Below are 24973 nucleotides of genomic sequence, written 5' to 3' on the forward strand. Positions count from 1 at the left end.
AAGTCCAGGAGAGCCAACCATGGTCGCTCCCCCGCACCCTGGTCATTTAGCTTAATGCTGTTGATGCTTGACTCCTCTCTCCAGCAGCCAAATGCTGCCAATATCTTCAAGAACCCATAAGGTAGGGATGAGAAATATCAGGCTTGAGGGCCAAATGTGCCCACCCCCAGCCTCACTACCCAGCCTTCAGGACTCTGCCCAAGCCATGTCCTGGTCTGTGCCCAATTAACTGATAATGCCTCTGACCTGCTTGGATAGAGAGATGTGTGTGGAATGTGCATATAGAAACCTCTCTGCCTTTTTTGCACAGTAGAAATGGAGCCTGTTGTACTGATGTAAGGGTCATATCCTTTGCTCCTCCCACTTTTTCCTCCAGACTTGCCCACCACTGGCATATGGTCGCCAGGAAGTATTACAGATGGAAATGTGTCGTTCTGGCTGGTTGACAAGTTCCCCACCATAAGGCATGGTGGAATCTAAACCACCAAAGAGCCTTCAAGGAAAACCATGCAGGTCCAACACCAACATTACTCTAGAATTCTGATTTCCGCCCCCCTTCAACAGCAAGTCTGGCAACTTGTGCACAAATGGTCGTTTGTTCCCACAGCAACTGGTGGGAGGGGAGGGAATATTTCTCCCACTCTCATTCCCCTTTGGAAAAGACAAATATCAGGGCTGTTTTTCAACTGTGGAAGCTTACTCTAAGAGCCAAGAAAACAGAGGAAGAAATAAAAAAGATTGGTGGGGGAGGGGTTAAGTGAAGAGAGGTTGGAATCCCTTGTAACAGGAAACACACTCTTATTTACCAATGCCCCAGTGGGGCTGGAGATGATCTGCTCATTTCCACATCTCTATTTGCTTGTCATTTTGAAGCTCATGATGCCCTCAGTCATTAACTTGTCAGAAGATGCTGCCTTGCCAAGCTGCTTCCATCCTCCCGTTCCCCTTCAAAATGCCGGAGATGTTGCCTTGAATGCTGATGAAGGGGGAAGACTCACAGGCAGGCCAGCCCAGACATTAAGTTGGGGGGGGGGCGTAATATGTTTGAAGACGCCACTTTATGACAGAGCGCCAGGCAAATGCAGAGACAGCACTGTTATCTCCATGTCAACGGCATTTTTGTAAAAAGTGCAGTGTGCGTGCTAGTCCAGCCAAATTGCCCTGGCAGCTTTTCAAATATGGGAAGAGGAAAAGAAGGAAAAAAGGAGGAGGGGTAGGCAGTATTTAAATTCACAACATTAACCTGCCTGCTGCTTCACATGCCCAACCGTGGGGGAGGAGAGGGAGGCTTTGGTAAAAGCCAAAAGATTGCTGCTGTGCCCTTTTGATGCTGTTCCATAGACAAAAGCCTCCATTGTCCATGTATGGGGGGTGGGGGCAGGCATTCTGTGAGCACTTCACATTTGTAATCTCCCTTCACATTTGTAATCTCCGGGGTCCAGGTCTTGATGCTCCGTTTTCCAATGTGACACTTCCAGGAAAGACTGAATTATTATTGCTGAAATAAACTCTTCATTTTCCTCAGCTCAACTGAACATGGAAATATATTTATAAGTCTGCCACTCAACCAGAGGCTTTACATGCCAGTATCCTTATTTTATAGGAAGGCAAGCAAGAACATCCCAATAAAAGGCCAGGGATTTCAATCTTCGTCCCACACAGGCACACTAGCCCTGTTTGCAAAAATAAAAAATGCTTAAGGAGGCATATGCCACCTTCATCTTCATTGCAGGCACTGGGCTAGATGGCCTTTTGGGTTTCCAACTCTACAATTCTATGTTCATTGCCATAAAAAATTAATCTCAACCAAAGGATGCACATATTGAGGAAGGGCCGTAGCTCAGATGTAGAGCATCTGCCTTGCACACAGAAGGTCCTAGGTTCAATCCCCAATGGCATCTCTAGGTTGGGCTGGGAAAAGACCCTTGTCTGAAGCCCTCAAAAGCCTCTGCCAGTCAGTGTAGACAATACTAAGTGGGATGGACCAATGGTCTGATTCAGTACAAGGCAGCTTCCTATGTTCCACAGGACATTCACAATCCCTACTGCAGTTCTGACGTCAGTGCTCGTGGCTAACTTGATCCAGGCATTTAAAAACTGTCCCATATATCATGCTGGTTGAATTGGTTTTGAGTTCTGGCATTTTGGTCATGCTCTCTCTCTCACTGGGTGCCATATTGTTAGTCTGACAAAGAAGCGGCATTGAGGCCTTCTTGAAACAGGGTCTCTGCATGGTCGCAGAGTACAATCGGAAGATATAGGAAGCCACAAATTTGAGCAGATCTGGATCTGCCCTGTCCAGGACCTCTTTGGAACCTGACATCCATCCTCTCAAAAGCCACAATGGAAGGAAAGCAGTATACAACAATGCAACATACTCGTAGTCCTCATTGCACAGCCCACACTTAGCAAGTTGGCTACATTCAGAATTTATGGCTTTCTTAAGAAACACTTTAGATGATCAAGGAATTTCCATACAAATTTGCTTTAGAAATGAATGGATTTTAAGCATCCATAAGAAACTAAGTGTTAAGAGATCCATCTAGCCCAACACCCCATTACCAAGCATAGTAGCTAACCAGATGCTTCCAGGAAATCCACAAGGAGTCACTATCTCTCTCTCTAGTGTTTGCTCCCCAGTAATCGGTACTCAGTGGCAAACTGCCATCAGATCTACAAGTCACACAGATTAACCATGGATAGCCTTATTTTCCTGTGCATTAGTCCGATCAACATTGAAAGATACCAAGCCAGTGGGGATCATGACATCTTGTGGCCACTATTGCCATTAATGTGTTAAGTATCGTGCCATGGACTTTCCTTTGTCCGCCCCACATCTCCTGCCAATTGATCAATTTCATTGGATGACCCAGAGTTTTACTATGGTGTGGTGGGGATAAAAAAAACCCTCTTTATCCACTACTCTCCCCCCCCCCCCGGCACTTCTACTTGAAGTCCATGACTTGGCTCCTCAGTTTTAGTTGTATGATTTTGACCTAGCCAGGACTGCACCAATTTCAAATCTTCCCAACCATCAGATAATAATAATAATAATAATAATAATAATAATAATAATAATAATTTATTATTTGTACCCCGCCCATCTGGCTGGGTTTCCCCAGCCACTCTGGGCGGCTTCCAACAGAGATGAAAAATACACTAAAATGTCACATATTAAAAACTTCCCTGAACAGGGCTGCCTTCAGATGTCTTCTGAATGTCAGGTAGTTGTTTATCGCTTTGACATCTGATGGGAGGGCATTCCACAGGGCGGGCGCCACTACCGAGAAGGCCCTCTGCCTGGTTCCCTGTAACTTGGCCTCTCGCAGTGAGGGAACCGCCAGAAGGCCCTCGGAACTGGACCTCAGTGTCCGGGCAGAACGATGGGGGAGGAGACGCTCCTTCAGATATACTGGACCAAGGCCATTTAGGGCTTTAAAGGTCAGCACCAACACTTTGAATTGTGCTCGGAAACGTACTGGGAGCCAATGTAGGTCTTTCAAGACCGGTGTTATATGGTCTCGGCGGCCGCTCCCAGTCACCAGTCTAGCTGCCGCATTCTGGATTAGTTGTAGTTTCCGGGTCACCTTCAAAGGTAGCCCCACGTAGAGCGCATTGCAGTAGTCCAAGCGGGAGATAACCAGAGCATGTACCACTCTGGCGAGACAGTCTGCAGGCAGATAGGGTCTCAGCCTACGTACCAGATGGAGCTGGTAAACAGCTGCCCTGGATACAGATTTGACCTGTGCCTCCATGGACAGCTGTGAGTCCAAAATGACTCCCAGGCTGTGCACCTGGTCCTTCAGGGGCACAGTTACCCCATTCAGGACCAGGGAATCCTCCACACCTGCCTGCAGATGGCTGTTGAGTTAGCATTTACCAAAAGGAATGAGTTCACCTTGCAAGTACCACTAATGTATTTTTTTTGCTCTCTTTGGAAATACGCAAACTACACCCAGGAATGCTTTTGGAGACAAAGTGGGACCCCAACAACATCCTGCAAGCAGCAGCAAGTATTTAGTCAATGATAAAAAGCAATCATTTAAACCACTCTTGCCGAACCCACAGCTGTGTGTACGATTAAAAGGGGGGTTTCTATTAGTTTTGACAAGTTAATGATTCAGGGCAGTCTGGAGTTTTCATTTTTATTAAATTGTTGTTCTAGGAGCTCAAGGCAGTAGAGATGGTTGTATCTCCCATTCGCTCCACATCACAACAATCCTACTGCAAGGTAGGTTAGGCTCAAAAACGAGAGTAGCTCACCAGAAAAGGTGACTAGGGCTTCCTCAACTCTAGTCCAGCACTCTAACCAAATGGAAGTTTTGGCAAAGAACTTAATCAGTTAATATATAAGCAACTATGCTAATAAGTAAGTCTGAATATCCTAGCATACACCACACAATTCATTCTGCATTTGAAAAGGGAGGAGTGAGTGGATCTTCCTGCTAATGAATGTTCTGCTTAGCTCCTGTCCTCGCTACTGAGATTTCACTAGAACTGACCAAATATCTCTCAAGTTTTAAGAAACAAGGAATTGAGGTCCCCTCTCCCCACAATGAAAGCTCATTCTTCTTCCAGGCCTGTGCTCTGGTTTTGTGTTGGAAGGCTACAGGATACACCCAACCCCATGTCGTTAACTGTGCACAGAACCAAACAGGCACCACCCCAAATGTATAGATCAAACACATGGCAAATACTGAAGTAAGGAGGGTGGCCACAGTGGAACTTGCCCACCACTCAGAAACCAGGGTGTCCTTTGCTCTGGATTACTGAGACTGATACTTCTGGGGTCCTGATGCTTACCTACATGTAAGGAATATGAGGAGGGAGGACATGTCCGTACCTTCAAACGTTCAATGGCTTCCTCTCCTCCAGGCGTAGACATGATCCGTTCTTGGATACTGGAGACTGACGTTAAGCCCACCTGACTGCTGAGAGAGCAGGAAGATGGGGATGCAGTGAGGGAGCCCATGGATGCTGTGGAAAAATGGCCAGGACGTTGATTCTCTGATGCTAGCAAGTATCTGTGTTTATTGTTCTGAAAATCTTTCAGATCTGAGAGAGAGAAGGAAGGGAGGGAGGCAACAGACAGGAGGGGAGGCAGAAATACAGGGATGGAGAGAGGAGAGGCCAAGGAGAGAAGAGCAGAAAAAAGGAAGGTAGGGAGGAAAAACAGGAAGGAGACACCCGTATAAGAAAGGTAGCACACAAGCAGCAACAGAGACAGGTTTAATAGGACTAGATGGCAGTTCTGAAACAGATGTCCTTCCAAGAAGCTTTGCCTGTTTGTTACACTCATTTGGCATGGCCCTGAATCAGGTGCCTCCTCACTTGATGGGTGGTTGGAATCCATGAGGGGTAGGATCTTTTTCAAGGGTGGCACCCCAGTTTGGGACTGTTCTTATGAGGCGTGCACCTGCTCTTTAAGAGCTAATTGTCCCTCACCACTAGCAATGCCAGCCTAGCAAGATGGACCAATGGATCTGATTCAATGTAAGGTGGCTTCCTGTGTCTCTATGGACTAGATGGGCCATTGGCAGCTTCATATGCTGATTCTTCCACTAATGACCAGACCAGGTTGTGACATAGGGACTTGCATGCATCTTTGGATAGGATGGGTTTCAGGAAGGAAGAACTCATGTTTGGGCACTTCCTCCTTCTTCAGCCTATGCTTAACAGGTCAAATATGTACAGAGTACAACAAGTAAGTTGTGTTTTTTAAATAAGATGTGGGGTGAGTTTTAATTTGGTTTGAAAACTGCCATCTATAAATACGGAAAAGAGCAGGGAGGTTGCAAAGAGAGGAAAGATTCGGGAACAAGAGAGCCGCCAGGATTCGGCAAGCGGGCAGGGCAAAGATGGAGTTGACCAGACCTCCTGTGGAATAATTCATGCGTTCACAGCGGGGCGGGAGGGGGGACGACAGGGAGGAGACAGGAGTTGCACTTGCTGCGACTGCTGCACAGTTTGCACAGAGCATCATCGCACCCTTGCGCCATGCATGGTTCTCCCTCCATGATGCTGCAGCTGCTGGTGCTCAAGGCAGAGTTAAAAGCCGGCAAGCTGGAAGCAGCATCAATTAAAAAAAAAAAATTTTAAAGAGAGAGCGAGAGAAAAAATGCCCCAAAGCAAGAGCCACTCTGAAAAAATTTACACTGCCAAGTATCAGAGTTCAAGGAAATTCCAGACAGATCTCTCTCATCCACCATGTTATTTGCTTCATCTAGGAATGGCAGGAGTAACGGGCAAGGCTGCAACTCAGATGAGAGTATCTGATACATATGTGTGTTTGTGAGTGTGTGTGTGTGTGTGTGTGTGTGTGTGCTTGATTGTGTAAGTATGTGTACACAGACAAACACAACACCCTAGTGTTCTGATTGTCAATTGTTTAAAATGATATCTACTTATCGGTCTATAATTCCTTGGTTCTTTTGGGTCGCCATTTTTAAAGATTGGAATAATTATTGATCTTAGCCATATCTCAGGTATGATCCCATATTTATCTATAAGCGTAAACAGTTGGGCTAAGGGTTCTGCCCACCAATCGATATAGGTCTTAAATAATTCTATTGGTAGACCGTCTGGCCCAGGAGATTTCCCCGATTTGAAATTTTTAACTATCTCTCTAATTTCCTCTTCCTCTACCCTTGGCCACTCCTGGAGTTTAATAATTTTATTTTTGGTGGTTTCATTTCCTTTAAGTTCACTGTGTAGATTGTTAAATACAGATGTAAAGTATTGGAACCATTTGGATTCTGCAATTGGTGGTAGAGTTAGTTGGTTTTCGGCTTTCAATCCTCCATACACTAGGTTCCAGAACGCTTTGTTGTTTTTGCTCTGAATTGAGTCAAATAATTGTAGCCATTTTTGGGTTGCGTATTTCTGTTTCTTTTCGGCCAGAATGTAATGATATTTTCTTTTTTCATCAAGGTAAGAGGGCTCTAGTTTAGTGCGATTATTTTTAAATGTTTGGCGCAGTTTTCTTTTTAGCTGGAAACATTCATCATCAAACCAAGGGCTAGCGGTATGTTTAAGTACCCAAACTTTAGGTGGAGTACTAAGCTCTACAAACATTTGAAAGATTTCATTATAAATTTTCGGAATATCACTGTAGAAATTTGTGATCTTTAAGTTAGATAATACTTGTTTTCTCAGGTTGGCTGTAAGTTTTTGCCCCACTGCTACACTCATTTCCTGGGACCATTTTAATTGGGTCATTTGTTTGTATTGAGAAGGTTCTATGGTATTGTACTTAGTTATTTTGGTTTCGTCCTTTAAGTTAATAGACAACGATAATGGCTGGTGGTCGCTTTCAGTGCGCGTTCCAATTTTGAAGTCCATGATCGAATTTATAATATTATAAGGGACAAGAATATAGTCGATGACACTGCATCCTCGGGGGGAGAAGTATGTAAACTCCCCGCTTCTATCGCCTTTTGTTGAACCATTCACAATCTGCAAATTAAAGTTGTTACATAATTCAAGTAGGCGTAAGCCTTCGTTGTTAACAACCCTGTCTCTGGAGAATCGTCCTATTTTCAGGGCATGTGCGATATCATTATCAGTATTCCAATTTAGTTTGCTACATAGTTGTTCATTGTTGGTTCCTACTCTGGCATTAAAATCACCTGCTATTATCAGTGAGGCATTTGGGTATTTATTGGTCAGATTTTCTATATAAGAGGTTAGTTGTGACCAGTTTTCACTGCTGCTGTTGTTTTTGGTTGGGGGGATATAGACATTTACAAGTAGCAAAGAATCTTTGTTTTGGGTTAAAAGTAGAGCTTGTGCAAGTGGTAAGCATTCTTCTAGTTGCTTGATTTCAAACACTAAGTTGTCTTTGATCATACAACAGAACCCTGCTTTCGGCCGGCCCTTCGTGTTTGTTTTCAATGCGGGTTTCGTATAGGAGGTGAAGCCATTGATTTTGATATCTCTAGTTGACCATGTTTCTTGTAGAAGTATTAATTCGAAGTCTTTAAAGAAGTTCATTAGGTCTGGGTCTCCGCCTTTGTTTCCCCACCCTGCGATATTCCAGGACAGCAAGCGTAGGGTCCGTTTTTGAGTTGGTGGCTGGTTGACAGCATTTAGTCATTCTAGTTCTGTTATTAAGTCTAGCGAGGGATTTTGTCTTGTGCAGATACAGCCGTTTGTCGCTGCTTTCGGTGGGGAACATAGTGGTGGATCTTTTAGATTCTTTAAAATGATATCAATAATAATAATAATAATTTATTTGTATCCCACACATCTGACTGGGTTGCCCCAGCCACGCTAGGCGGCTTCCAGCACATATAAAAACAAAATAAAACATTAAACCTTAAAATCTTTGCTATACAGGGCTGCCATCAAATGTTTCCTAAATATTATATAATTACTCATCTCCTTAACATCTGGTAGGAGGGCATTCCACAGGGAGGGTGCCACTACCGAGAAGGCCCTCTGTCTGGTTCCTTGTAGCTTCACTTCTCGCAGTGTGGAAACCACCAGAAGACCCTCAGTGCTGGATCTCAGACTATTTTTATATTGCTATAACCTGTCCCGGGACCTCTGTTGAAGGGTGGTTAAAAAAAACCCTGTAATAATAGTCTATATTTGGGGAGGGGACAGTTTGTCTGTCCGTTTAGCTGTTCTCTATGTGTCTGGGCACATCTTAAGATATCATAACCAATTTTTGCAGGATGATTTTGCATGATGATGAGATCATGGTTGTGTCTACGTTTGGACACAATTGAATGCCCTTTTGAATGAAGATATCAGACAGTACTGCATTGTGCTGTTGTTTGTTTCTTAGAATTCCATAGCAGCATCAGGTGCAAGGCTGCTAGTAATTGATTAATTAGTTTTATAACCAGGGCTTTTTTCAGCCAGAACTCACCAGAACCTAGTTCCAGCACATCTTAGGTAGGCTCCATTGCCATTGTAAGAGAACAAGGGAGGCGTTCATGAGTTCCCGCACCTCTTTTTCTAGGAAAATAGCACTGATTATATCCAAAGTTAGTTCTACTCAGAACAGACCCCTGAAGTTCATGGACACAACTAACTTAGGTTTGCTAAATTCAGTGGGTCAACTCTGAGTATAACATAGTTGGGCTTATATTGTAAATCACCCTGTAATCTTCGAATGAAGGGTGGTATAAAAATGTAATAAGTAAATAATAATAATAATAATAATAATAATACAACCCTAAATAAAGAAATACTATTTAGGCTAAGCCACCAGTGCTCCCCATTCCCTAAGGGAATTTTTAAAACCCATCACACTGGTGGAATCAACTCAAGTCACTTCAATTGCATCTTGTAAAGACAGAGGCCTTTTGCATGGTGGTTTGAATCCAACTCAGGACTAGGCCTACTTAAATCAACAGATATGCCTAACTTCAGTCATCTGAATACGTTTGGCACTGGATATAGCCCTCTATCTGAGATTAAGATGGCATCTTAATGTTTGCCCTTGCATTTCCAGGAAAATCCAATTCAAATTCCCACGTATATTTGAAAGTTATAAAACAAGGAAAGGTTTTCTTTCCCTAAGAGATATAAGACAGTAAGGAAAGAAGTGCTGCCTTAATGAATCATATTCGTTATATATCCAGTTACCTCATTATCGTTGGGTATGGTTCTATTTTTAAATGTGAGAAATATCTTTTCATGGGGATTGGGATGGGAGAGGAGTGGAGGGGAAAGAGGAACACTTGGGGGGGGGCGGTCCTGAATGAAAATAAACTGAAAAGTGCCAATTCCAGCCCTTTTCAGCTGGCAGTGCACTTACAGTTTAAAATGGAATTTTAAAAATTCAATATCTGTTCATGTTTTCTTTTTTCAAAAACCAAAACAAAATGCCACCATCTTTTTTCATTTGTTGCCATAAATTGCATACTTTTATCAAAGTTATGGTCTCAAATCCTGTTAATTCAAACCCACTCTAGCACCACACTGTTATCACTCCTTAAAATACAAGCTTTGAGTTTGTGTTCTGCCCAAAAGCAGCCTGAAAAATTGAAGTGGTTGGCAAGGGGCCGGGTTCCACTGAAAGAGATTGGGCTCCGTGCTGCTAATGTTGGTTTTAAAAAGGTTCTGCCTGGGATTTCCCTGCAAGGAACAGCATGTAAAGCTTGCTTGAAAGCAAAAGCCAAAAAAGGTTAGAAAGGTTACTAATTCCACAGTACACACATTTGCCTCCACTTCCAGAGAAATCGTCCAATGCATCAACTGGAGGAAGGAAGTTTAGAAGGGAAGATACAAGAAGGGTAAAATATCTAGGATTAATAGTTGACACAGGAAAGGGAAGAAAAGCCCAGGCACTGGATACAAAGAAAATATCAGATTCTCAAATAGAACACAAGCAATTTACCTAGTTTTGTCACAATCAGGGAAGGGGGGGATCTCAAAAAATCTAATGCTGTTTGTTTCACAGCCTTTTCTTCTTTCATCCATTCTTTTCAAGGCAAAGGCATGCAATGCATACAGATTGTGGCCTCGTTAAGCGTGATTAAGTCAGAATGTCTCTTGGCAGACAAATAAGCACCCACAACCCAAAAGGCCAAAGCTCAACATCAATTCTTAAAGCCAAATGCATTCACAAATACACTGATCTCTTATTTTAAAAGTTTCCTTCCTCCCCCCTCAACCCCTCGGGAGAAATAAGTAGACATTTTTTACAAATGCCCTGCCACCCACATTGTAAAAACGGTCATCCTTAGCCAAACAGAGACCAAATTCTTACATTCCTGGTGCTTTGTGTGATTGCCAAATCCCATTGCTGAATGTCATGGCAACCTCTGAGCAGTGAAAAGAAACGACAAGATCATGCTAAGCAGGAGCGATTCATGTTCTGGGATGGAACCACTCTCTCAACACTGATGGGAGTGTTGGGAGGGTGGTTCCATCCCAGACCATGAATTGCTCCCCACCACATGGGCCAGTACAGCCCCTTCCTCAGTAGATTCACTGAAATTAACAGACATGAGTAAGGTCAATTAATTTCAATGGGACTTCTGCCTGTGGGACTAGGTTGGATATAGACCTATGTTTGCTTATATTGATCTGCTTGATTTATTTATTTTTGCTTTCATTTTTTTGTCATTTGCACACCACCCGATGTATTCATATGATGGTGTAGTATACAAATGGAACAAATAAGTAAACAATTATTTTCATTGTGGCCAGGACGTGGGGAATGCCAACCTCACTATGTTGTGAGGTGGATAAAAAGCTCTTGGAAAATTGTTCCTTGGGGGTGGGAGGTGTTTTAATATTTTCACCATGTAACAATGGAAAAGGCATTCCCAGAAACGCAATCCTCTGCAGCTCTTTTGTCTTTCCAAGCAAGAGACAAGAGTTGCTTCGCTTGCATACACTGTCTACTGGATAAGTTGCTGCTAGCTTTTGTGGCTGTGTGCTTTCAGGAGGCCATGTGCCTCTGAATTCCAGCTGCTGGGAATCACAAGTGAGGAAAGCACTGTCGCACTCAGGTCATGTTTGCAAGCCTTCCAGAGGCTAGGCCATTGTAAGAACAGAATATGAACCTTTGACCTGATTCAGCAGAGCTCTTCTTATGTTCTTACTTTGTTGGAAGTGTTTTTTTGTTTGTTTTTTTACATTACTGTGCTCTGTGGGTAGGCAGTGAGGAATCAGATATCCAATAAAGGGGTTTGAAAACCAGGTTGTTTGTTCTGTGCCAAAATCATCCATACATAGCCGTAGGAGCTTAGCTGCTCCAACCTCTCGGCCAAAACTTAGGGCAAAGAAAATGGAACCTGAATTGGTTTGCTTTGGCAGGGGCCCTGAAATGGAAGGCAGTTGGAGTGGAAACTGACAGCCTGAAGATACTGTTGGGATGGAGAGCTGGAAGGCAAGTGAGGGGGTCGATGGAAGAAATGACTGCAGCTGGCCCAGCTTTAGCTCACTTCCTGCAGTGGGACCCATTTGCTGGGAGCCCCCGCATTCACCGTTTAACGGGTAGGAAAATATGTATAAAGTTTCCAGAAAGACGGAAGGCTATACAGAACACCACTCAGCAAAACTGTTGGCCTCGCTGCTAGCCTGGAAAGGCTCCACACAGAATTTGAGGTTGAAGCAAATGTTGCTGCTGAAGTTGAGATTGTGGGATTGCCAAATCCATGACCTTGGCTCCATTCTTCCCCTGCTGTGCTCCTCAGTCTTTCAAATCCACCAAAGTGCCTGGATTTCCCAGCCTGCCACCCCCAGCTCCGAAGCTGAGTAAGAGGGTTATCTCCCACAGCAAGGCCCAGAGCTTGAATCTGTATAATCCACTTACTGTCAATAATGTCTCCGAGCCCTTGAGCACGGAGGAGATCCTTGAGCCTGGTCACTTCCTCCTTCAACTCCCGCACCAGCTTGGCGTTGGGATCCTCGTTGATAACAGCATTGCATTTGATCTGCTTTGCCCGATCAGCGTATCTGGAAAGACAGGTGTAGGGTCAGTTCATTTTAAAACACACACACACCACCACCACAACTCTGCCACATATCTAAAGGTCAAATCTGAGCAATGTGCAAGAGCCTTAGCTGATACCACTTTCTATGACACAGTTATTCCCCTCTGGGGAAGGGCAGCAGCTCAGTGGTCTCAGATTCAATCCCTGGCATCTCTGGGTAGGGCTGGGAATGTCCCATACCTGATATCCTAAAGACCTGCCATCAGTCAGTGTAGACAATCCTAAACTAGATGAACCAATGGTCTGACTTGGTGTAAGGCAACTTCCTAGTCATGGCTCAGTTCCTCTCACCGCATGTAATTTTTAAGGAGTTTAAACAGAGTCTTCATATGATTCTGTTGCACTTCCTTACGCTACCACAACTAACTAAGGTGAGTAGAATAAGAGACCAGAATCAACCTCCATTTCACATTTGCATTCTACAAAGAAGGGAACTAGATGGGAAAGCAGCAGACCGGCCCCATTTTGACACCACGTTCAATACCTTAAAGTGCTTAGTGTTTCATCGTAGTTTATGTCTGCTGGGCTCAGAGCAGCCACCATGGCCGTTCTTGAGTTGCCACCTATGAAGCAAAAAAGGGTATCCAATTAAACAGGAGTCAAAGTTGACTGCTAACAGCACTAATGACAGACTGAGTCACAAATCCAGGTTCCACAGCCAAGACATAGGAAGGTCAACAAGAAATTAAACTGGCTCTTTTAAAGATCCTAAATGCTTTTATTTCCTCAATATACAAAGCATATAAGTGGGAAAATTATATTTTAGGGTTGTATCCAACCTAGTTCTACTAATAGCAGACCCACTGAAGTTCATGGACCTAAATTAGTCATATCCATTAATTTCAGTGTGTCTACTCTGAGTAGGACTAGTATTGGATATAATCCTAAATCTAACCTTCAGGTATCTTTTCCCCCTCAGAACATTAAAGACCAGAAACCTGTTTTTTAACCTCCAAATACTATATATAAATATATATCAAAGGTGATGGACATACAACAGGAAGTCTCGTATCATTGCAAAGAGAAATAAATTTATAAGGGCATAAGCTTTCGTGGAATAGTGTCCACTTCATTAGATGCAGCCACAGTGTACAATATTGAACCTTGGAAATGCCACAGAGGTGGGGATACTGTGGCTTTCCACATGAAGCAGGACTCCAACTCTCATCCGCCCCAGCCAGCATGGCCAATGATGAGGAATGATGGGGGTTGTATTGCAGTAACACCTGGGAAGGGCACAGGACCCCTGAAGGCTCTTGGGAACTAGACGCACCACCCAGAAAGGGGGCTCCCTGCTATATCTCTCTGTGGCCCTCCAGATGTTTGTTGGACTCCAATTCCCATCAACCCCAGGCAGCCCAGCCAACTGTCAAAGGTAATGCTGGGAGTTGTAGTCTAGCAACATCTGGTGGGCCAAAGGTTCCCCACCCCAAAATACCAAGTGTAAAACAATGAAAGGTAATTACTAATTAGCAGGGAACTAACAAAAGGTGGGAAAAGATTCTGCTATGTCAACATACCCAGGTTTTCCCGAAGCAGCCACGTCAGCACAGAATCCCTGTATGGAATAAAATCAGTCTTCTTTTTCTTCTTACTCTGCAAGAGAACATTAGCATTTAAAAGCCAGTTGCCACACACAAAAAAAGGAAGTCTGCACAAAGTTGTGTGCACATGTTTTCCTGAACCTTTCAAGAAGCAACATCTGAAGGCATGTTTTTGCCAAGATAATCTCACAATGAAACAAAAGCTTCAGGAAGCAAGTGCATACTAGAATTAAAGCTACAATGGTTTAGTCAATTGGTTAGACTAAACAGATCTTAAAAACTATCATTAAACAATTAGGCAGAAGAGTTTTACAGGGAGGGTTGAATGCTTCTAAGAAGGCAACTGCTGAAATTAATGTCTGTGTTTTTAATATATTCCTAACAGTCATGAAGGTGGGCAGCTAAAATGCTACATACCATCTTACCCAAGTTATAAGACATCTAAAAATAGGTTTGGGGGGGGGGGGACAAAGCAAGGAGAGGCTTCAGAGCTGGGATCTCATGAACTACTTTCATCCTGCCTGAGTGCTTTAGCACACTCAGTGGGATTTTTTTATTTCTCATTCTTCAAGCAGCATTCCTCCTTGCTGTGTAGCAAAAAGATTTCAAAAGTGGCTTGTCTTGTAGTACGATGGGCTCCTGTCATGGAAGCATAAGCTAGAAAGTTGCACATGTGCATGAACAAGCCCTGCCAGTCTTTGGATCACGACCAGGTCATTTCAAGTTGAAACAGATGTGGTCAACTGGCAGCTGATATGCCCCATCAAGCCCCACAACAAAAATTCTCACTACAAAACATTTCCCCATTGTTTTGCACACACAGAAAATGCTTCTGCATTGCAACACAAAGGATGCATCCAATGCTGGGCAGGCCCATTGAAATGAATTGACATGGCAAACTTGAGTCCATACATTTCAATGGGTTTGCTCTGAGTAAAATTTAGTTTGATGCAACCCAGAGATTCCACACATACTTGTATTATTATTTTCTGGCTTTGCCTGAAATCACATACACTATAAGAGTGAAGCACCTGTTAGCAATCACCATTACTACAGAACCTGACTGATCAACAAATGCACACACACACACCCCGGCCACTTTCTGAAGATAACATCTTCCGCTCTGCCAAGAGAACAGAAAGTTGTCCACCTACTGAGTTAAATCGACTGTGCAGATGAAATAATTGCAGACAGGATAGAAAACTAAGAAGCTAAATATAGCAACGTGTGAAACAACATTGTACGTTGTATAGTTTATCCTCGAATGAAGGATGATATATAAATTTAATAAATAATAAATAGGTAAATAAAATAAAAGTCCATGAAATTCAGGGAGAAAGGTTAGGGCTGGAATCCTTCGAATTGACACACTGGGCTTCTACATGCACTGTGTTTTTGCTTTCTAAAAAAGGGGGGCGGAGGCTCAACTACATTCCCAAGTGGTACAACCTAGATATAAGTTGACCACCTCAGTAAAAACCAAAGCTATGAAGTTAATCCAAAGAGACTCTGGATATTTCCACAACACTCTGCAAGCTTGAAGCCAGACATATTTGGAGTACGGCACTAAGATTAGATCAAGGGTATTCTGTTTTATTTAGAAATTAATTTTCAGCAAGCCAAGAAGCATCATCAGCTGAATTATATTTGTGCTTACATACCGCTGGGCTTTTACCTAAGAAAGGATAACAGCCACCAATGAAGTGGGTACAGACAGATGGAAGAGCATTTAAAATTACTGAAGGGGATGGGATGGGGAGAGATTACTGAGGACAGAGAGAGGTCAGAAAGCCTTAGCTAGCAAAATTAGACTAGAGAGGTCCAATTCTATGTTGCTTCCCACCCACACAGACTAATCTTGTACCTGGTTGAAGATTAGAAGGATTTAGGAAGTGTTCACAGGAAAACACAGACAGACACTGGCAGGAAGGAAACAGCTAGGAAGCAGTCTGTGTAGATTTTGGCACAGTGCAGCAGTGAGAGGTGCTCCTGAACATGGGTTCAAGTGCTACTTTTGGCACAGGACTGAAACAGATGCTACGCAGGAAACACCCACACCCACAAACCCGTTCCCACATGCACTTTTTAAAAGCTCTTGTGAATTAAGAATCCATCCCTTGGGCTACAAGGAATGATCTAGGAGAACCCAATGCTGAAGCAAAGCATTTGTAGACCTGGTCACCCTTGGATGGGAGACTGCAGCAAGTGCCATCTGACTTTTAGGCAAAGCAGTAGAGGTGGGAAAGGAAAGAGCAGGCCTAATCAGAAGTCAGTTTCAATTGCATCCATCTGAATGTTTCCACTGCAAAAACTTCAAATGTAAAGTAGCAACCTCAGCGATGCATTATTGCATGCAAACCACCCTAACACACAAGCAGCTCAACAAATGCCCCTTCTTACTCATTTGAGAGCCAACAGTAGGAGAGAGAAGAGTGCAGACTCCCAGGTTTTAATGGCAAATAAGAGTTAGTCGGGCATATGCTCTGCTCTGGTTGGTGGGAACCAGAAACTTTGAAAGCAAGGAGGTGGGAAGTTCTGTGGTCCTTCATGTGTTGCTACACTCCATCTCCAATCAGCCTGGCCAACATGGCCAGTGGTCAGAAGTGGTGGGAGATGGGAACCCAACAACACCTGGAGGACCACTACTTCCCCTGGTCTAAAGTTTTGTTTCAGAAGAAGCAGCAATAAGTAAGTGCATGTTACTTGTACTGCTAAAGAAAGGGGAAACCAAGTTAGTTACAACAGGAGCAGGGATCCACTTTGTGCTCTTGTGAATCAATAATCCTTTCCCTTGAGGTCCAGAGAGTGATCTAAGGTAAAGGTAAAGGTACCCCTGCCCGTACGGGCCAGTCTTGACAGACTCTGGGGTTGTGCGCCCATCTCACTCAAGAGGCCAGGGGCCAGCGCTGTCCGGAGACACTTCCGGGTCACGTGGCCAGCGTGACATCGCTGCTCTGGCGAGCCAGAGCCGCACACGGAAACGCCGTTTACCTTCCCGCTGGTAAGCGGTCCCTATTTATCTACTTGCACCCGGAGGTGCTTTCGAACTGCTAGGTTGGCAGGCGCTGGGACCGAGCAGCGGGAGCGCACCCCGCCGCAGGGATTCGAACCGCCGACCTTTCGATCGGCAAGTCCTAGGCGCTGAGGCTTTAACCCACAGCGCCACCTGCGTCCCCTCCAGAGAGTGATCTAGAGGGACCCAATACTGAAGCAAAGCATTTGTAGTCCTGGCTAATCCCTTGGATGGGAGACCACAGCAAACACCATCTTAGAGAAAGATGGAAGTATAGGATTTTTAAAAAATAAAAATAAATCAGACTTATATGGTTGAGCCCAAACACCCATTTTGGTGACTGTGTTTATTATTTATTTATTTAAAAGCATTTCTAAACCACTTAAGTTTTCTTTTTTTAAAAACCACACCTGTAAGGGGTATAAACTATGTACAGTGTGGCAACAACATCCATTAAAACAAAAATACAAGCTAAAACCAACAAAATAACATAAAAGCAAGTAAATGGTGCAGCAAATGAATTTCCTGCATAGGCAGGGGCTGGACTAGATGGCTTTTGAGGCCCCTTTAAAGAGATTCTGAAGCCAATGGAAATGCATCCTTAAACATGGAACCAGTGCAACCCTGTGGACCCCTGCTCCTATTTTCTTCTGGTCTAAAGACCCACATAGTCAGCACCAGAAGTGGGGGAACCTGCAACGCTCCATATGTTGCTGGACTTCAGCTCCCATCAGCCCAGCCAGAACGATCAATGGGGAAGGCTGATGAGAGCTAGAGTCTAGCTGCATCTCGGAAGGTCACGGCTTCTCCACCCTTGGTCTTCAGGCTATATCACATTTTAGTTGACAGTAGCTACCCTTCCTCCATCATCATACCTTGCTGGTGCAGTTATCCTAAATTTGGAAGCATTGAAGGAAGGAAAGAAGGAAGAAGATAAGGTTACGTTTGTTGAGCAAGGAAGAGGAGGGAGTTTAAACAGGCACCACAGATTCACAGATGTACTTCCATTTACTTTTCCAAGGAACCACAACAGTAAGCACCTCAAAACACTTTCCCCAGGTGGTAACCTTGAACCTATGGAGTTTGACTATATGAAGAGGGGCTACAGTAGGGCAGGAAGCCTTAGGAGGGAGGACAGGAGCTAGAGGGGCTTCAACCACGTCAATTTAAGAGCTTAGATGAAGCATAAGGGGAGAACCCTGCCATGTGCCTTAAGCTCCAGGACTAGGCATTATCAGACATGCACAGCATGTTAAAAGCCTGGCTAACACTATACTCAGTGTTAAGAGAAGCAGTCACCTCTGAGCTAGGCTTTGACCATTTGAAACAGCACTAAGGAACCACTGGAGATTCAGATGTTGTTGGATTCCAACTCCCATTAGCCAACATGGCCAATGATCAGGGATGATGGGAGTCTGAGCCCAGCCACATACAGATGCAGCCCAGCCCATGCCCTCTCTAGTTTAGAATTTTGCGATATAATGCCAGCAGTGAGCCTGGTGAGCAGGTTTTTTCAGGGACAGCAGCCTCATGAGTCAAAATCAGGAGCCCTGCTGGCCCGAGTTAGTTCCCCACCCAAATCATCCCAAAATCAGCATGTCTGAGGCTCTTTAGCAGGTGGGGAGAATTGGGGTAGAGGATCACTATTTCCAAATAGTAGATTTCTGAAGCCCTCTGCCTTTGGAAAGCTACAACAAAAACATTTCTACTTGGGCAGTAATTATTTTTTAAAACAGCTGTTAAAACACTGTCGGTTAACACACAATATCCTGCCACACCCTCCTGAGGCAGTTGTTATTTTATTGATGTCTTGGCATGTTACTAGAACCAGGTGGACTTGTAAAGCTCATGGTTTTGTTTTGTTTTAAAAAATGAGTGTGAAAATAATTCGGACTTACCACTTCTGCTAAGGCTGAAATGACTTTTCCCAAGGTGGTGAGAGACTTGTTGATATTTGCTCCCTCCTAGAAAGGTAAATCAAACATTTGATTTTGAAGCTGTCCAGATATAAAAAGGAAGTCTGGAAAAATGAGACACTTCACCCCCACCCACCCGACTCTTTTGCTGCAGAATCCTATGGCATTAAGGATTCCACTTCTTTTGTACATTGTGTCTGACTCCATGCATGATACAGCATCTCAGAACAGACTCTCTTTACCTAGTGGTCACCTGTGTTGGTCTAGGATCTGACCAACAGGTATACATCATGCATAAGTCATCAGTGCCCTAGAATTCCTGGAGATGCAGGCTGCTTTTTTCCCTTCCCCCAGCAAAGCGGAAGGGACTCTGGTTTCACCTCTGCAAGCCATTAAGCCCCACCCACACAGGAGGAATAGAAAGGGCTAAGGATCACATAGAATCACAGAATCAGAACTGTAAAGTTGGAAGGGTCCCCCAATGGTCATCTAGTTCAACCCCTTGCAATGCAAGATTCTCAACATGCAGTCCCTCAACTACTGGGTGGGACCCATGAACAACAGGCACTCCAATTCAGGGTATCAATTGTACTCTTATCTCATTTTCTACCCCCACCATGGCTGAAGATTGGCTAGCAAATATCTGGCCGGCTGTTTTGAAAAGACAAAGGCTAAGGTCTCAGTCCAAAGTGGGTAGGGCAGCATGCTGAATAATGACCCTTGGCAACATCCAGGAATGTACTCATTACCAAGTCAGACTATCGACCAGTCTAGCCCAGTAGTGTAACTGGGAGTGGCTCTCCAGTCTCTGGCTGAGAAGGGTCCTTCCCATTACCTGCTGCTATCTGATCCTTTTTAACTGGAGATGCTGAGGATTGAACCTGGAGTGTTCTGCATGCAAAGTGGCTGCTCTTAACACAGACCTACATTCCTTCCCTGGCTACCCACAACATAGCAGAGCCAACTCATACCTTTAATCGGGTCCCTTTGGCACCAGTGGAGTCTGCCCTCTCACTCCCTGCAAGATCCACGAGGCTAATTTTGCTAACCTGGAAAGAAAAGCATGGTCAAATAAGGCAGGGAAAGAGAGAGAAAGCCAGCAATTTCATCTTGGTCACACAGTATTCAGGTGCCCAAGCTAAACACACTCCTGCACAGATGCCTGCTATAAAGTCCCAATAAGTTCAGCTATCAGATATTCAAACACCTCCCCTATATTTTAGCCATTGCTTACAAAGAGGCAGATTTACAAACGTGACACAGCCAGCATGACTGTCAAAATTTATACAAGGGGCTTCTGTCACCATAGAAGAGGAAGCGGCTCTACATATCAGGGCACCAGTGTCACCAGAATCAGGGCTGTCAATGGCATGTTAACACCACCCATCTCATGACCCCTAGTTTAACTTTTCCTTTTCTTATCACTATCCCATCACTTCATGCCCGAAACAAAAACCTCAGGCATAGCAATGATTAAAAATACTTAACTGGGAATAAAACATGCAGCCTCAGCAGCTATATGCAACATTAGGATGCTGGCCATGTTTACTGTTTTGCAAACAGGAATTTGTATTCACCTGGGATGGAATATATATTGGGGGTGTGGGGAGAATTACATTACAACCACCTGGCCAGAAAATTGCAGGTTGCTAGTTTTGATTATCTTCATCTAATAAAGAAGTTAAGTCAGCAACATGACAAGCAGGTCACCGTCCTCCTGCAACTTTGCAGAGTGTTAATGTGAGAGAACAGGTAATGTGATAACATAAAAATAGCCCTGCAGCTGAATCAGGGCAAAGTCACACCTAGTCCAGCATCCTGCTTTCACAGCACCCAACCAGTTGCCCCAATGCGAAGCCTACAAGCAGGACCTCAGCACAACAGCACTCTCTTCATTTGCAATTCCCAGCAACTGGTATTCAGAGGCATACTGCCTCCAAATGTAGACAGAGAACATAGCCATTGTGGCTAGTAGTGATGTTCTTTTGAAGCCAGCCAAATTAGTGGCCATCACTACCTCTTGTGGGAGCGAATTCCATCATTTAACTGTGTTGTGTGCACATTCAGCTACACTGGATGTCCATGAGTTCTAGAATTATGAGAGAGGGAGAAAAACTTCTCCGTATCTACTCTCTTCACACAATGTATCATTTTATGAGACATTTCTATCATGTCCTCCCTTACTCACATTTTTTCCTCGAGTAAAAAGCCCCAGATATTAGATTGTAGAGGGATAAATGTTTATTCTTAGAACTGAAAAGTTCTATAAGTACCCCAATTGCACAATGCACTGTGCTAAAGCTTCTCCTGTTTTTCCCTCCAAAAGTAGCATTCAGGCCAGAGAGAGACTTCCCCCACGAAGAATAAGCTCCCCTTTTAAACATGCAAATCCCTCCACAGTTTAAAAAGGCGGCTTGCTTGTTGCCACCTCCAAAGGAAACTAGGCCAACAGGGAGGATGGAGAAGAAGAGAGAGAGTTAATGAGGCGGTAATTAGTTAAGCCCTGCCAAGCAGAAACACTGGCATTTCTGTGCAGAAGGAGGGGGGGTTTACTCAGGCTCTCCTACAGCTACAGAGATCTTCTTTCTTAGTGTTGTATCCTAGTAAGGCCAAATTCTTAAGATATATTTAAAGCACTCTGATAGACTTTAAACTGTCATGGCTTCCCACAAAGTATCCTAGATTTCCTAGGGGACCCTTACTCCTCTCCCAGAGCTGTAATTCTCAGAGTTCCCTAGGAAGAGAGACTGTTAAACCACTAGGAATTGTAGCCCTCTAAGGGGAATGAGGGTCTTCTAACAACTATACTTTCCAGAACTTTTTGGGGCAAGCCATCACTGTTTAAAGTGTTTCAAATAAATACAGTGGTACCTCGGGTTAAGAACTTAATTCGTTCTGGAGGTCTGTTCTTAACCTGATACTGTTCTTAACCTGAGGTACCACTTTAGCTAATGGGGCCTCCTGCTGCCGCCACTGCGCAATTTATTTTCTCATCCTGAAGTAAAGTTCTTAATCCGAGGTACTATTTCTGGGTTAGTGGAGTCTGTAACCTGAAGTGTCTGTAACCCGAGGTACCACTGTAATGTGTTAAATATAAGGTGTAAATATGGCCTTAGTTGGATACAACCCTAAGCACATCAGAAGGCAATCCAACCGACATTTCTCACCACCCTTGGGAAAGAGAGCGAGCAGTTCCCAAGTCATGTTATGAGGGAAGTCCCTCATCTAGTTGCAAGGAGCTTGTTTTGCACCCCAGCTATTTTCCCTGATCCCCAACTCAGGAGCAGCCTACCTTCTCAGTGGAAAGGTCAGTTTCAAGGTCATGCTTCTTCTGCGTGAAAACAATAGTAAAGACTGCATGGGAACGGCTGCTGGTTTCATTCATGTTGGTAGCTGCCACCGTCCTTTAATACAGAAAAGAGAAAGAAAGGGAAAGCTCGGGATTAAAGAACAAGAACACCATTGATGGGAAGAATCAATGGGAAGTTGGCATCTTTACCATCATACAAGGTCCTCTGAACCTGGGACTAGGTTAGGGATGGGAGAACCTGCAGACCTCCAAAGGCTGGTGGATTACCAACTCCCATCATTGCTTACCAAAGCCATGCTGGCTGCTGCAGCTGCTGGGAGTTGGATTCTAACAATAGCTGGAGGACCCATTTCTAGACTGTGTTATGGACTGTCAGGAGAGACAGCCAGACACATACCCTTGAATCCTCTGCATTTGTCTATTTGATTTGTAATCCACTTTTGGAGCTAACCTTGCCTGAAAAATGGGGGAATTCATTTGTATTAGCTCTTCCACAAGGGAGCTCAAGGCAGTGTATGCAGTGCCCACCCCCAGGCACTGGCCACCCCCTCACCAGCTTAGCTTCAGCAAGCAGCTGCATCATTGTGCCCTAGGATAATCTCTCTTATGCCAACCTCGTCCACAGTTTTAATTTATAAGCTGCAAAACAGAACTAGTAACGTATACCATGTTGTTATAACAACAACAATAATTTATTATTTATACCCCACCACTGCCAGAAGTACTTGGAGAGAAATATTTGATTGGGAGGAAGGAGAATTCAATTGTGTGCACTTGGACAATCATATCTTGGCTTAACAAGCAAAGATATGGATGAGACTTTGGCCACATGTGCCTTCGCACAAGCGAACAAACCAACCAACTAGGAAGTCTTCCATTAAATATCACTTCATGTTCTATCTGAACCAGGAAACTATTGTTCACAGGTTAGAAACAAGCCATGACATTCAACTATGTTTTGAAACTGGCTTAATACCCCATTTTTTCCTAAGCCTCCTAACCATAGTTTCCAGGTTCTGTTGAAATGAGAAACCATATCCAATGAAAGACTTCCTGGCTCACATGCAAGGTCTGGCTGACTGGCCAAAATGTTTGTTAGGCAATACTCCTAATGGTTATATTCATAAGTTGACAGGGAAATTATTTACACTGGTGTACTAGCAAATATTTTTAAGACCTGACAGCTGTGTGAGTTGTGAAACACAAATGTCCCTGTGCCATGCCTGAAATAAGACCCAACCTACCTAGCTTTGTTCCCAGCATCCATGAGGTCCGCAATATCAGTGTAAGAAGTGACAGCAAGTTTCGACAGGTCTTCCACGTACGGCCCAAGCAGAGGATGCTCCCGGACACGCAGATTCCCCTTGTTCTTGGGGTTCAGCAGATCACGGACTCTCTCACAGTAGATCTCCATGTAACTGACCTGCAAGAAGACACACACACACACACACACACACACACACACACACACGGTTCAAATCTGGACAATAGTAAGAAAACCAATACAGGAAAATGATGTTAAGGAAGAGGTTTACTCAAAACAGGTGACCCAGGGAGTATGAAGAGAGAAATATATTTAGAAAGATCCTCTTTTACAGAGTTTAAAAAAATCATCATCATTTAAGAAGGCTCCATTATTCACAATGATTATGTTTCAGAACAAGCAATCAATATGCACTTTGGCTGAAAGAGTTACATAAGAGCTCTTTAGATTACTCTAGCATCTACAAAGAAAAATAACGAGAGGAATTTATCCATCCAAAAAGCTACTGAGCTAATGAGACCACCTTGCATAAGTCAGATCATATGACTGCTCCTTCTAGCCCATTATGGCCAACTCCAGGAATAGGGAAATATGTGGCCTTCCATATCTTCTTGGACTACAGCTCCCATCATCCCTCACTATTGGCCATGCTAGCTGAGGTTGATGGCTGCTGTTGTAGATAAATACCAGGGTGGACCTGATGCTGGGAAATACTTACTCCTCATCTTGGAGAGGAGGCAAAAGACTTCAGAGGACCTTGCCTGATCCTTCCAGTAGGAGGCACCATCCCAATCAGGAATGTCCTCCAGCAACATCTGGCGAAGGTTGATTTACAGCTTGGGTGCAAGGCACTGGTGGGGGGGAGGGGAGGGAGGGAGGTGCATATTGTAGTCACACAGGAAATTGTAACCCATTCCAGGAAGTGGCAAAATTTCACCTCTGTTGCTCCAGCCGCTAATTAGGAAACCTGAAGAGCCACTCCTGGGTTCTAGACCTATCCAGGTTTTCAAAGAAGCATGTGGTGATGGCCACATGCTTAGATGGTTGTGAAAGGTGGGAGGAGGAAGAGGTTGTTTTGAGATGGATAGACAGAATGTGGGCTATATGAAAGCTCCTATTGCAGAGGCTGGGGAGCAATATCAGGACAGGGCTATAGACTTCATGCTCTGTATGTATGTATGTATGTATGTATGTAGGTAAGTACATACTTGTGTTTGTGTGCATACCCAGGCGTGTGTGACTGCTGCTTTGCCCCAGGCTACAAATGCAGTGTTGGAAAGCCTTTTTAGCAACCAAGGAAGGAAACGACAGGTGTGCATTGTAGCTGGAGGGGGCGTGACTGCTTCAGAGCCCAAAGAATGCGGGTGACTGGGGGGACCGGAAGGTAGCATAATAGACAGAGCTGTGCCTGAACAAACGCGTTTTTCCTGTTAACACGACACAACAATGACAATTCCTAGGCTATCTG

General features: G+C 44.1%; 1 protein-coding gene across 15 annotated transcripts in view; it reads right to left on the reverse strand.

Annotated features, from left to right (window-relative positions):
* KIF1B (kinesin family member 1B) overlaps nucleotides 1–24973 on the reverse strand; it is a 133135-nt gene that overhangs the window by 62303 nt on the left and 45859 nt on the right. For 5 of the 15 annotated variants that reach the window (XR_014567004.1, XR_014567005.1, XM_083750112.1 and 2 more), the window contains exons 6-13: nucleotides 23486–23664; nucleotides 22224–22335; nucleotides 19903–19980; nucleotides 18914–18979; nucleotides 13979–14054; nucleotides 12943–13021; nucleotides 12278–12420; nucleotides 4844–4977 (exon numbers count right to left, since the gene is read on the reverse strand). Coding sequence is in view for 13 of the 15 variants with exons in the window: in XM_083750112.1 (XP_083606238.1) it covers nucleotides 4844–4977; nucleotides 12278–12420; nucleotides 12943–13021; nucleotides 13979–14054; nucleotides 18914–18979; nucleotides 19903–19980; nucleotides 22224–22335; nucleotides 23486–23664 (867 nt within the window). In the remaining 2 variants the exon portion in view is untranslated. Of the gene's footprint in view, nucleotides 1–4843; nucleotides 5056–10170; nucleotides 10210–12277; nucleotides 12421–12942; nucleotides 13022–13978; nucleotides 14055–17890; nucleotides 17909–18913; nucleotides 18980–19902; nucleotides 19981–22223; nucleotides 22336–23485; nucleotides 23665–24973 lie in introns of all 15 variants that reach the window. The other 10 variants (XM_083750120.1, XM_083750114.1, XM_083750108.1 and 7 more) reach the window with 5 other exon arrangements.

Source organism: Podarcis gaigeae, assembly GCF_964106915.1.
Source record: "Podarcis gaigeae genome assembly, chromosome: 8".
Lineage (NCBI taxonomy): Eukaryota > Metazoa > Chordata > Lepidosauria > Squamata > Lacertidae > Podarcis > Podarcis gaigeae.